The sequence below is a fragment of the Myotis brandtii genome, unplaced genomic scaffold (genome assembly GCF_000412655.1).
Source record: "Myotis brandtii unplaced genomic scaffold, ASM41265v1 scaffold53, whole genome shotgun sequence".
Classification (NCBI taxonomy): Eukaryota; Metazoa; Chordata; class Mammalia; order Chiroptera; family Vespertilionidae; genus Myotis; species Myotis brandtii.
The window spans coordinates 7,226,014-7,240,286 of NW_005369942.1; the positions used below are offsets into that span (position 1 = coordinate 7,226,014).

At 38.0% G+C, this 14,273-nt stretch overlaps 1 protein-coding gene across 1 annotated transcript in view; it reads left to right on the forward strand.

Moving 5' to 3' along the window:
* Nucleotides 1-13,937, forward strand: part of PGRMC2 (progesterone receptor membrane component 2) — a 22,795-nt gene extending 8,858 nt beyond the window's left edge. Inside the window, exons 2-4 of the mRNA XM_005877776.2 lie at nucleotides 4-121; nucleotides 10,740-10,895; nucleotides 12,583-13,937. Coding sequence (XP_005877838.1) covers nucleotides 4-121; nucleotides 10,740-10,895; nucleotides 12,583-12,680 — 372 coding nt within the window. The 3' untranslated portion in view covers nucleotides 12,681-13,937. The remainder of the gene's footprint in view (nucleotides 1-3; nucleotides 122-10,739; nucleotides 10,896-12,582) is intronic.
* Nucleotides 13,938-14,273: the final 336 nt, after the last annotated feature.

Below are 14,273 nucleotides of genomic sequence, written 5' to 3' on the forward strand. Positions count from 1 at the left end.
AAGCGCGACTTCAGCTTGGAGCAGCTGCGCCAATACGACGGGTCCCGCACCCCGCGCATCCTGCTCGCGGTCAATGGGAAAGTCTTCGACGTGACCAAAGGCAGCAAGTTCTACGGCCCTGGTAAGGAGGAGCCGGAAGGGCCGGGGAGGACCCCCTGCACCTCAAGCGCTACCCGCTTTTGAAGGGGAGGCCCCCGGGCCCCGGGTCAGCTGGCACTGCCTAGCTTGTCCCCTGAAGTCGGGGGCCCAGTGTGGCCCCAGGAAGCAGCTCTCAGCTTTCCTCGTAATCCCATCTCTTTTCTACTCCCAGCCTTTTCTGGGGCTGAATTTGTCGAAATCCTTTCCGTTGTCGCCAGGCACGCCTGGCCCCTCAAGCTCTCCGGAGCTGTCTGACTCCTGGGATGGGTGGGGGCAGCGGGCAGGGGGTGTTTGTAAAGGAGGGACCTAGCATTCTAGGCCCCGAAATTCACAGCTTCTCTCTCTTTATACTCGTTTTGCCGCTGACCTCCCTTTCCCCACCACTACTCTCCATAAGGCCACGTTTTAGTACACGTAGTTCCAAGTCCCAACCCTGTAGTCTGAAATCTGGGCATATAAGCAACACCTCAGACTTTTTTTAAAAACCAGTGTTTGTATAGAGATGCTTTCCAAGATTAACAATGTATGTGGGATGAGGACAGACCAGAATGAAGATCTTAAGAAAGACTAACAAGGGTATTCGCCCAGAGTTTTGGGGGTGGAGCTCATCCACCCAGCAGGCATGTCAGTCTGATATGTTCTGTCTCTGTCTCTCTCTCTCTCTCTCTCTCTCTCTCTCTCTCTCTCTCTCTCCTCTTTCTCTTTTTTCTTTTTTTGTAGTACGAAAGCAAGTATTCAGATACACGTTGATAATGACTTACTGTGTTTTCACAGAGGAGAAAAAAACGTTAAAAAGCTACAAATTCATTATCCCTCATGCACCAGTCCTGCAAGTTAAACATATTTAGAACTTTGCTTGCAGAGAACCGTGTGTGTAGGGTAGTTGGTGTAGAAACCCTTCTTTTAGTGTGTAGTTATAGCTTACACTTCAGATTATGCCAATAAGTTTCAGTTGGATCCTGTTGGTGTACCATGAAATTGAGCAACATTGTACATCCTGGCTGTGTGGTAATTAATTCTAAACTTCATAAAAAGTGACAATAAAAGTTTAGTAAGGAAATTAGAGACCTAGTGAGTTGAAAAAGAGCACATCCAAGCCTTGTAGTCAAGGAGGTTGGCAAGTCTTAAAGACTAGTTGGTTTCCTATTTGATTCAGTCTGTTGGTGCATGGGATTTATTGACACCTGCTAATATATACTTATGATTTCAGTACCTCGTGGCTGGAAAAGAAGTGTTTTGATGTGTTTTTTAGTTAATAGAATAGAGGTAAGAAATTGGAGATTTTCTGTATCAAACTATTTCTTGGTTGCTTGTTTTTGTGTGTATGTCTACATTCAGCCATACTAAGTCACAGATAGCTTGTCAAGTATTTGCTTCTAGTTCTATGAATATGAAAAACAGCTGAAATGGTTAGTACTTTTTGTTATTTACTTAAGAGCATGTGAGACAAGAAAATAGGGCCAAAGTACAGTATTTAGATGCACAGACCAAATTAAATAGTCCTTAATTTTTTATTTTATTTTTTTAGTGAAGATTTACACCGTATTTTGTACCTAAAGTTTTTTCCCCATTGATATTAAAATGTGTGTTCAGTGGTTAGAAATTGTGTTCAGGTTTAGATTTTTAATATGGAGCTTACCAAACTAAAAGATCTGCCTTTGTAGCCCCTGTCTAAACTGACAGTGAAGCAAATTTTAGTGCAAATAAGCATATTTATCCTCACACATTATGCCTTGCCACTATCTGAAAATAGCTAAGAGGGACAGTCATAGACACAGTTTGGCAGCCTCCAGCGGCAAATGTTCTGCAACAGAAATTAAAAATTAAGATAAGAGTTATAGGTGTGATGTAGATAGCTTTTGTGTGGCTTGAGCAGTGAGGGGACTCCTCAGATAACAACCTGGAAGTCAGTTTTAGGTTAGCTTCCACCAATTCCCAGCCTAAGAATGATAGACATTTTATTCCAGGTATTTATCAACAACCTAATAGAGATATTTGGAATATTTTATTATTGAAAGGAACCTTAAAGGTAGCTGGCTCATCTTATGGGCTTGGAATATGTAAAAGATGTGGCACTTTGCAAAAATTTTGGAGCCAAATTTCTATGTAACAGATACAAGTTCTGTTTTGTTTTAAATTTTTATTTTCATCCTCAAATCAATTAAGCAGTTTTGTAGCAGAATAATTCAGAAGCACTAATCCTTATCTGAGAATCTTAATAGCTTAAAAGAATGAGCTAAAGGTGCCAGAAAGCCTAGTTTTTATGCCATACCTAGGCAATATCTACTTCCATTTTATAATAATGGTTTTAGAGTTAAAGAATGTTTTCTGAGTTTTCTTTTTTCTATGTTGAGGATACATTTTTGGTCATTTTTAAAGTTCAGATTCTTTTTAAATTAAATATTGACAATTTAGTGGATATGCTCATGTTGGCAAACAGTTGGCATTAACTACATTTGTCAATATTAAACTTAGTAACAGTTCAAGCACTTGGCCAGCATGTGAAGAAAGTGGTCATGTGAGAAAATGAAATGTGGGAGAAGAAAGAAAACCAGATTTGTTAAGCACCTACTATATCAGATCCGTTAATTTGTCATCTGCACAGTGCCTCAGAGGGGTTAGTAGGTTTTCCTGTCCTTCAGAAGTCTGAGGTTTCAGTACTTTGGGTAAATTTGCTAGGCTCACACAGACATGGTATTGAAATCCAGATATATTTCACCACAAAGGCTATCTACACTATTTTAGGTAAACTGCTTTTTGGAATAAACTTGTAGAGAATCTATCTTACTGCTGTTTTTTTATACCCTCTCCTAGTTCTCATAAGCATTTAAAGCCTCAAAGAAACACACTTTCATGGCTTTATGTTGCACTGTCCAATATGATAGCCACAAGGCACATGTGGCTTTTAAAAATTAATTAGATTAAATGCAATTTTGAATTGAGTTCCTCACTCACACTAGCCACATTTCAGGTGCTCAGTAGCCACAGGGCTATCATATTGAAGAGTGAAATCCATAAGGTATTTCCATCTCTGAAGATATTCTCATTTTACAAATGTGGAAATAAACTCCAAGAAGTTTTGCCCACATACCTAGTAAATGGCAAAGCTAGAAATCAAATCCAGTGAACTGGCTTCACAAGCCATCCTCTCCCATTGTATCACAACATAATTGCACAGGTTTCCAGAGTCAGTAGATTAGGAGGATTTTCAAACAGTATAATTTTAAATAATTTAATATTACTGCAATGGAACTCTTCTAAAAACAACGTTTTTATTTTTTAGGATGGCAAGAGGTTTTACAATTTACCTTACTAATTGTTTATCCCACATTTCTGAAATGTAGGTATATTGCTTCCCCCTTATTCCATGTAGAGTATTTTGATATATACCAACACTGTATTTTCTTCAACTTAACTTTTAAATTACACTGTGAAAAAAAAATAAGTCGTACATAAGAAGTACCCAGTGAAATGTCTAATATTTGGGAGGTTGGAGAAAAGAACACATGTGCCTTTTAAGTGGGTTTTTTGTTTGGTTGGTTGGTTGGTTGGTTAGTGTTTTGTTTTGTTTTTTTGAGCTTTATCTTCAACATGTTCACTTACAGACAGGCCCAACCTGACCTACTCCTTCATAGATGTGCTAATTGACACTACCTAGCACTCATCCCAGCTTCTTGCTTCGAAGCCAACTGGGTCTGTTAAGGCTTAAAGTCCATTCACATCCATTATCTACCTGTAAGGTAATAGGATCAGCTTAGTTTTCTGATGAATTTTAATAGTCTGCGCAAATGTATACGTACTAGTTTTTTTCTACAGTGCCTATTTGGTTGGCACCCCTGAGGGAATTGTATTTATATTAAATACTATTGCAAAGTATAAAAGGATAGCTTAAAGCATGTATGAGGGCAGAAGATGCTATTAGAGCTGGAAGAGTCGATTTAGTAACATCTGGAGGTAGCCATTCACATTCTTTTAGTAGTTCTTTCAGTCTATGACATAGCCCACTCCAGCCCCCACCCCATACCCATGATAGACATCACTAAATAACTGCTGTACTCTTAGAACCTGCATCCTGTCTCAAGATTTTTAATACAGGATTTCAGCTCCATTTTTAAATACTAAGGAGTTGCCTGTACATTACAGTGCTACCTACTTACTAGTTCTCAGATTTGACTTCAGCCTTGATTTGATTGGTATTACCTCATTGTTTCTTTTTACATCCTTTTACTTTCAACCAATCTGTGTTATGTTTTATTTTTCAGTTACAAATAACCAATAGCTGGATTTTTTTTTCACTGAATCTATTATCAACACTATGTCTCTCTTTTTTTTAACACTACGTCTCTTAATAGCTTAGTTTAATCACTATTTGTTTAGTCATTACTAGTTATTTAGATTTATTTTTGCCATTTTATTTACTTGTTTCTCTTTGTCATACTTTTCTTTGCCTCTTTTTTCCACCTTTTGCCCTTCTCAGATCAATTTTAAAAAATTATTTCACTTTTTCTCCTCTACTGATTTGGATGCATTCTATTTCTGTTCTTTGGTGATTTCCTTAAGTTTTTGCTAGAGACACTATTCTTCTGAACAAGATAAGAATTTTAGCCGAACATTTTTATGTGAATTAGGAAAAAAACCTCTCTCTTTAAGACACTTAAGTGGCATTTGACAGAATATTTCTTAATAAATATACAAAACTACCATGTATACAAATGAAGTTGTGTAGTACACAGGCATATGCAATGGCCCTGGTTAGAAAGTTTTAACTCTGATCTCTCCCCAAGCCTATTTTCTTTTTTAATGTTTGTTGTTGTTTTTATTGATTTCAGTGGAAGGGAGAGGGAGAGAGATAGAAACATCAAGGATGAGAGAGAATCATTGATAGGCTGCCTCCTGCATGTCCTATACTGGGGATCAACAATTCGGGCCATGTGCCCTGACCGGGAATCGAACAGTGACCTCCTGGTTCATATGTCAATGCTTAACCACTGAGCCATGCTGGTCGGGCTCAGTGTTACTGATATTAGACTCTTAGTTCCACTGTATTTTTTTAAACTTCACCTCCAAAATGTTTAAATTACTATTGCCTTTTTTCAATAGTCAATGTAGTTATTTTCTTTATTCACTGCTGTTTATTGCATCTTATTTCTTCAGGGTTCAGTTTTCATTTTAATGAAGTACGTCCTATAGTTATTTCATTGCTAGGAAAAAAAAAATCTGTTTCTATCTTCCCTCACTCTGGAATGATAGTATAATTGTAGATTATTATTGTACCTAAAATCTTAAGTGGTATTATGCCACTGTCTTCTGCTTCTCTTTAAGTCTACTTTTGTTTTGTTTTTCATTGCTTTAATATGTTTTTTCTCTTTGGTTGTATAGCAGGTCCTCAAAAAACTATTTTGTTCAACTTTGTTTTGTTAAGACGTTGATGAGAAAAAAACTTGTTTGTGGAGTTTATGTATTCTCCCCATGTCTGCAAGGGTTTTCTCTAGCGACTCTTGGTTTCCTCCTACATCCCAAAGATGTGCACGTTAGATGAATTGGGGTGTCTACATTGTGCTGGTCTGAGTGAGTGTGGGTGTGAGTGGTCCTGTGATTAATTGGGGACAAATCCAGGGTGGGTCTCTTGCATAAGATCTGAGCTGCTGGCATAAGATCTGGCCAGCCTCATCCCTGAACTGGAAAACTTGGGTTGAAAAGAATTCTCTTGTTTTTATTCATCTTTCTTAAATTCCATATAGCTCATATTTATTTCAGTGTTTAATATTACAAGTGGTTTGAGTCTTTATTTAGAATTTCGGTGATGTTTTCTTGACCAGAAATAGGTCATAGGAACTTAACTCTTCCTTATTTCAGTTAACTTATGATAAAATTGGGTTTTTTTGTACATCATTTCACTTAGAGTCACAGTTTCCAAGAACCTATCAACGACATTAAGTGAGAACTTGCTATAGTTGAGACATTTTCCCCTTTGTGTTGTTGTGTGTTTTTTTTAATTGATTTTAGAGAGGGGAAAGGGAGGGGGAAAGGAGAGAAACAGGGAGACAGAGAAAGAGAAACATCGATTTGTTGTTCCAGTTATGTATGTATTCGTTGGTTGATTCTTGTGTTTTGCCCTGAGGGGGCATCAACCAACTGAGCTACAAGGCCTCCTTTTTGTTTTTGGAGTTCTCCTTCACTAGGATTTGTCCAGGCAGCAATTTTTTTTTTCCAGACTTTACTAAAAATCAGAAGATGTGTACCTTTCATTTATTTTAGAAAATGTGAACCCATTATTTTTTCAATTATTGCTTCTCCCATTCTCTTTAGTCCTTCCTCTGGAGCTCAGATACACATTATCTTTTCGTTCTTTCCATCATGTCGGTTAATCTTTCCTTATGATCTATCTCTTAATTTCTTAATAACGTTAAGCAAACATACTATTGTTCTTTAAACTGCTTCTATTATTCTTTGGATGCCAGTTCTCACATCTGTTAAATGTACTCACTCCTCCATGGTGTTCCTTCATGTAGTTTATAATTTTCATTGCAAATTTACCCTCAGCAATCAGTATATTTTTGTTTCTTGGGGTATTTTCTGTGATGTTCCATGAGCCCTGGGTTGTGGAAGTCTAACTGTAGAGTGATTTGAGGTATGTTTCAAAATAAGGCCTAGTGGAAAACAAAACAGTATTTTTTATTAGGTAATATATGCTCAAGACAGAACATTTAAAAGGTATATAGTGAAAAAATAAGTCTCCTTCCCACAACCCCACCCACCATATTCCGCTCCCTAGAAGTGAGGAACCAGTCTGAGTATTGTTCTAGAGCAGTGATGGCAAACCTTTTGAGCTCGGCGTGTCAGCATTTTGAAAAACCCTAACTTAACTCTGGTGCTGTGTCACATATAGAAATTTTTTGATATTTGCAACCATAGTAAAACAAAGACTTATATTTTTGATATTTATTTTATATATTTAAATGCCATTTAACAAAGAAAAATCAACCAAAAAAATGAGTTCACATGTCACCTCTGACACGCATGTCATAGGTTCGCCATCACTGTTCTAGAGTGTTCTCTGCAAGTGCAAGCATGTGGATTTGCACTTCCCCACACTAATTGTAGCATACTATACAAACCTTTAACAATATTTTAATATTTTGACAGCCTTTTATATCAGTATAAAGAGAGCCATCTCATTATTTTAAATATATGCATAATGAATATATTGTAACTTAACAGTCTACTATTTTTTTTAATGTTTTTCTTTAAATATCTTTATTGCTTTCAGAGAGGGAGAGAGAGAGAGAGAAACATCAATGATGAGAAACTCATGGATCGGCTGCCTCCTGCACGCCCCCACTGGGGATCAAGCCTGCCACTTGGACATGTGCCCCAACTGGGAATCGACCGTGACCTCCTGGTTCATAGGTTGATATTCAGCTGCTGAGCCATGCTGGTTGGGCTTAACAGTCTACTATTAGTGAACATTCAAATTGTTTTTAATCTCGTTATTGCATGGTGCTGCTATAAATGTTCCTGTACTGTCGTTTTATCCATGTGAGTAAAATTATAATTATCTATAAAACCAATTCCTAGAAGTAAGATTACTGATTTTTAAGGTATGGGCATTGCTAATTGGGTACTTATTTCTAAATTGCTCTACAGATAAGTTGGCCCAATGTAGACTTCCATGAAAATGCCTATTTTTCACCTCTTTGTAAAAAATGTAAGGGAGAGGGAAAGAGAGATAGAAACATCAATGATGAGAATCATTGATTGGCTGCCTCCTGCATGCCCCCTGGGGCTTGAGCCCATAATCCAGACATGGGCCTTTGACTGGAATCCGAATCAAAGCTGGGACCCTTCAGTCATATGGTAAACTTTTCAGACAATGAATTTCTTACATTCTTTATGGTACAGTGCTTTCTATCATCCAAAGTAATGATCATAAATGTTTAGATTTTTGTCCATTTAAAATTCTTTAAAAGGTACAAATGCTTTTCTGACTCACAACCTTTAATTTCCTAAATATTTCCAATGTGAATGTGGGTATAATCCTTATTCTGCTAATTTAAAAATCAAGGAATTCCAGTTTTTTCTACTGGTTTACTTCTCATTAGAAAATACTTTATTCAGTTAACTGGATGGGAGCTTTCTTACTGACCACTCTGTTGTTCAGTTAAGCCAGTAATTCTGGTTTTAAAATTATTTTCTCTAAATTACCTCTGTCCTGTATGGATAATTTTCAGTCTCAGGAAAGGTATTGTTTTTTAATTACATATTTTGGAAATCATATTTATTAGTATGTAATTCTTAAAACAACATTTTAAACAGAAAAGTCTGCAACCTAACATAAAGATGGAAAACTCTTGAAAGATTCTTTTAGAATTAAATTTTTCAATAGCCAGACCTTGCCAATTATATGAAGTAAAAATTTCTTCTCCATTCCCCAAAAATATTGCCACTGTTAAGTGTTTGGTCTGTATTCTTCCTGGTGTTTTTCATGCATATATAGAGTTTAAAGTGTGCATACATGTATATTCTTTAATCGAGTGAATCATAATCCTATATAATAAAAGCCTAATATGCAAATTGACTGAACGGCAGAACAACCAGTCGCTATGACACGCACTGACCACTAGGGGGCAGACACTCAACACAGGAGCTGCCCGCAGGCCCCAGGCCAGCCAAGGTGGGTGCCAGCGGGGGGGCCCCCCAATCGCCCTGCTGGTTGCCCGCAGAGGGGGCGGGGCCAGCAAGAATCGCCCTACAGATTGGCCCTGATCTCAGGCCAGGCCTAGGGACCCTACCCATGTACAATTTCATGCATTGGGCCTCTACTCCTATATAATAAAGAGCTGATATGCTAATTAGACCGAACAGCGGAGCGACCTTCTGGAGGACCGTCCGGATGACCCTCCAGACAAGGCCAGGACTGCGAAGGCCAAGGCAGCTGGGGCTGCGAGGTCTGGCCAAGGCAGCCGCGGCTGCGAGGGCTGAACCCCTTGCACAAATTTTGTGCATCGGGCCTCTTGTATATATACTAGTAGCTCATCGCGTGATATCGTGCGCAGTAGGCCACCCGACACTTCCGCAGGAGCTGGCAGGAACCCCAGCAGAAACAAGCCGCCGGCGCCCACGGGAGGCAGGAGGGAGCCGCGCTGCTTCCGCAGGAGGTGGGCCCGCCGTTTCCTCTCTGGGCCTGCACTGGGACGCAGAGGCTGCGGGCCAGCCCCCTGTCCCTGTCCACCCCGGCGACTCACCAGCCCTGCCTCTGTCTCCAGCTCCGCTCTGGGCCTCACCTGCGTGTACAACCTCTTGTCTGGTTGTGACCCATTATGGCATCCTGGCCTAATTTGCATATTTCCTCTTTATATATGTAGATATTTACATATGTCTGTATGTTCTTCTGAATTTCGTTTTTCAGTTAATATATCATAGACTTCTATGTCTGTACATATAGTTACCTCATTCTCTTTGGTAGCTGTATATTACTCCATTAAATTAACATACTAATATTTAACCAATTTCTTGATATAGAAAATTATGTTGTTTCAGTTTTATTAGTATGTGTTTTAAATAACTGAAGTTTCTCCTTTTTTTTTTAATCTATACTTAGGTGTAGATTTTGCTTACCATAAGTGAATCTGTGTTGTAAAGGGTCAAAAGCTAGTTTCTCCTTATTTGGAATTGCAACTAATTCATTTGGAAGAAAGGTATCATGTTCCTACTTCATGTCAGGCACTGTGCTAGGCATTGAGGATACAGGGATGAGTAAGATAGTTTTTGCTCTCAAGGACAAACTTTGGGAATGGCTCACTCTGTCAGCATATAAATCATGCCATTCCTCCTCAGAGAGGGTGGTTTCTAACTCCTTGGACAAATGCTAATAATTTTGTGTCAATGAGAAGAATTGTTCTTTATAAAGCCACTGTTTCCAAAAGTCATGGTAAATGAAAACCATTATTTTCTTTAATAACTTTTCATAGTTTATATAGATAATAATGAGTATATTATGGTAATTGGGTGGTATTTATTTTGAAAACAGGCCATTTCTGATCAGACCATTTATTCAGCAAAGAGTTGTTGAACATCACACATGGGCTGGGCACTTAAGTAGTCAGTGAGGATACAAAGATGATTCAGTCTCCGTCCTCATAGAGTTTCAACCTATATTGGGTAGGAGAAAAAAAATGTTTTAGATCCACAGTCACTGAGTCTTTACATAGTACTTATCCAGTAGATGTTCTGTCAATTATTTTTAGATGCCACAATTAATTAATAGCAATCAGTAAAGCATCATTTGGAAGCCAACTAGCTTCCAAACCTAATTGCTGAAATAATCTATTCTCCCCCTAGCACAGCACTGTTTTCATCAGTGAATACAAGTTTTGGGGTATATGAAATAATTTAAATTTAAGGTTTAAATTTTCAGTGAAAGGCTTTACTTTGGTCATAAGGAAGATTCTAAGAAATTTCTTCTCATCCTATCTAGTATCTGTGCATGTTTTGAAATTAAGGCTGTTACCAAATATGAGTCATTATGAAGTTTCTTTTGACTTTTTCCTTTCAGACACTTTGTTAGGCTATCTAAATATAATTTCTTTTTCCCCCCGCAGCGGGTCCATATGGAATATTTGCTGGTAGGGATGCCTCCAGAGGACTGGCGACATTTTGCCTAGATAAAGATGCACTTAAAGATGAATATGATGATCTGTCAGATTTGAATGCTGTACAAATGGAAAGTGTCCGAGAATGGGAAATGCAGTTTAAAGGTACCTTTATTTTTTTGGGTTCTTTGGAAATACTCAGTCTTTGGCCAAAGAAAGTGAATGCTATTTCACATTCTTTAAGAGCCCAAGGATCCCATATGTTTTCATCACTATCATTATTTGATAGAGCAATGTGATTATTACATGTGATTTATAAAATCCATATTTAAAAATTGACTTGTTGCAAACTGTAAGTCTAACAAAAATTGTAATACCTTGAGTAGTATAAGGCTTGTTTATTAAGGCATAGTTTTAAAAAATATATAGGCGTATATTTAAAACTGAACTGATCATTAATGTTATAGAATAATTATAATTTATTCTAAATGATTTTTTTTTAATCTTACCATCGAACTATATGGGGGAAATGTCATTTCTCTTTATTATACCCTCTCGACATCAGTTATTACCACCTACGTGACACTTTGGACCTATGTGACCTTTGGATCCCTTGGAACAGTTCTTCTAGCTTCTTGGCACTTGTACTGGTTCTACTGCATAAAGCAGTCCTATCTTATCCTCTTGGTTAGTGAGTTAATTCAATTAACATAGGTTCAAATTCCCAACCAAGAAATTACTGACCGTGTATCAACTTGGACATAGCAATGTTCTACATGAAACACCTGGTGACATAAAAACAAGTAATGTAGCCCTAGCTGGTTTGGTTCAGTGGATAGAGCATCGACTTGTGGACCGAAGGGTCCTGCGTTCAATTCCAGGCAAGGTCATGTACATCAGTTGCAGGCTCCTACTGGCCCTGGTCGGGGCAAGTGCAGGAGGCAACCAGTGGATATGTTTCCCTCACATCAGTGTTTCTCTCTGTCTTTCCCTCTCTTCCACTCTCTCTAAAATCAATGGAAAAATATCCTCGGGTGAGGATTTAAAAAACAAATAAACAAGTAATGTAACAGATCTAAGAGGAGAATTTGATAGAAAAAAGAATAGTACATTTTTATTTCATCTCAGTTCTATATAAACCCTAACATATTTATAGATTTTAAATAACTTGGAAATTCCCTACGTTGCCAATTTGTTTCTTTATATTTTGGGCTATTAAGATTTAAAGAACTATTCTGAAAGCCACAGTGCACAATAGAGTTAGACCAGTTTAAGACTACATGTCTCTCTGTAGGCCTAACCCAAGAGCCTGGGATAAGTAGCTCCAAGATGGGTTCTGGACATACATAAATATTTTTTTAAACTCTCTAAGTCAGTGGTTCTCAACCTTCTGGCCCTTTAAATACAGTTCCTCATGTTGTGACCCAACCGTAAAATTATTTTCGTTGCTACTTCATAACTGTAATGTTGCTACTGTTATGAATCGTAATGTAAATATCTGATATGCAGGATGGTCTTAGGCGACCCCTGTGAAAGGGTCGTTCGACTGCCAAAGGGGTCGCGACCCGCAGGTTGAGAACCGCTACTCTAAGTGATTCTGATACAGTGTCCTTGATTACGAAGTGGTAGTATGGAGCATTCCCCTGCAAAGCACAATTCCCAAGCTTTATAAGTTCCCTAATCCTTTTTTCTTTTATTCAAGCCTTACGTGAGTACAAAGACCAGCCAAGGTGAGCAGTAGGAAAAATTTAGCTTATTCCATATCATTCCAGAAGAGGCAAGTGCCTTCCGTGCTGTACAATGGAATAGTGAAACATTTTATTGCTACTGATTTTCTTTTGATGTCTTTCAGAAAAATATGATTATGTAGGCAGACTGCTAAAACCAGGAGAAGAACCTTCAGAATATACAGATGAAGAAGATACCAAGGATCACAATAAACAGGATTGAACTTTGTAAACAACTAAAGTCAGGGGCCTTCAGAACTGCGATTCTTACTCCCTTTCACAGAATGTCCAGCGTCTTTGGGTTTGGTTCACCTGCTGCAAAAAAACATTCAACAGATTGTGTACAAGCTAAATGAATCTCACTATGAAGTTTTGAAAACTAGACATTATTTATGCTGCCAAACTCATTTGTTACAGTTGTTTGTAATGTCAGTTGGGGCTTCATCATCCTGAAAAGGAGATAGGAATTATTTTTTTATAGAGCAAGAAAGTTACAAGGTTGCTTTTCTTATTTTTTAAAAAAATCAAAGACAACCAGATATGTATTTGCTACTTAAGTATACAAATCTCAAAAACAACAAGGGATTCCTATTTGCTGTGCTGTGCTTTTGTTTTGGTATTGAGGGAGGGAGGAGACCTGGGCAGGAGAAGGCGGGGTGCATATCAATTTGAGTAGTTTAGGCCAGCGGTCGCCAACCTTTCGGACCTCATGGACCACTGGTTGGCGACCGCTGCTCCAAAGATTTCCTTAAATCAGCGGTCGCCAACCTTTAGGACCTCACGGACCACCAGTTGGCCGCCGCTGGTTTAGGTTACTGAAACATGCAAATGTGAATTTCCAAACTTTTACTTTTGGGTTTTGTCAGGGAAAAGGGGAAAAAACAAAACACCTTTATTAGTAAGAAATCTTTGCATATTAGGAGACAGGATTTCAAGTGGATTTTAAGTTAAAGTAACCCCAACAGTAAGATCATTTGAAACTAGTTTTCATCCCTTCCCTTCACCTAGATCAAATCAATATTACTTGTGCCTTATTTCACTTACATAGACTTGAATTATTTTTAGGGAAAGCCCCTATGTGAATTCAGAAGTCACTACAAGCAGCATTGAGACCGAAGTTGGAATCTTCTGTTGACTGCAAAACCTTGATGTCATTCTGTGTATAGAGAATGTAAAAGGAATATTCAGTGTTACTGCCATATATGTTAATATACACAAACTTAATTAGCATTTTAATGGCCAAATGCGTTCCCCCATGCTTTTTTCAAAAAAATTGAAAACCAAATCAACAACTCTATCCCCCAACAGCTCCCTAATTTTAGGACTCTGACCCTCATAGCTCACTAGTGTGGGTGCATGGGGCTGAAGTATGGATGTCGTATGGGTGTGTCTTAATGTGTGAGAGCGCCTTGGGAGGGACTCTGCAGATATGTAAATACCAGTACTGTTTTAATAAAGCATGTAAAATAAACCAAAATAAGCGTGAATTGGACTTTATATGCTAACTGTAAGCCAGTGCATTATGTGGTAGTCAAGATTGTGCATTTGATTCAAGATGAGGAAAAGTCTTGGAAATGAAAAAGCAAAGATTGGTTAACCAAGTTGTACACATTGTACCACATTCACTGTAACTTTAGGAAGAAATTCCACTTTATGGAACACTCTCAAGAAATCTGAGATTATTCAGGTAAGAATTGATATATAAAAAATGTACATATTTTTACTTTATATTTTGATGCCAACTAATACTAGAAGTAACAGCACTCCGGGTGGTTGTTATTGGACACAAAACAATGAAGTGTATTATAACCATAGG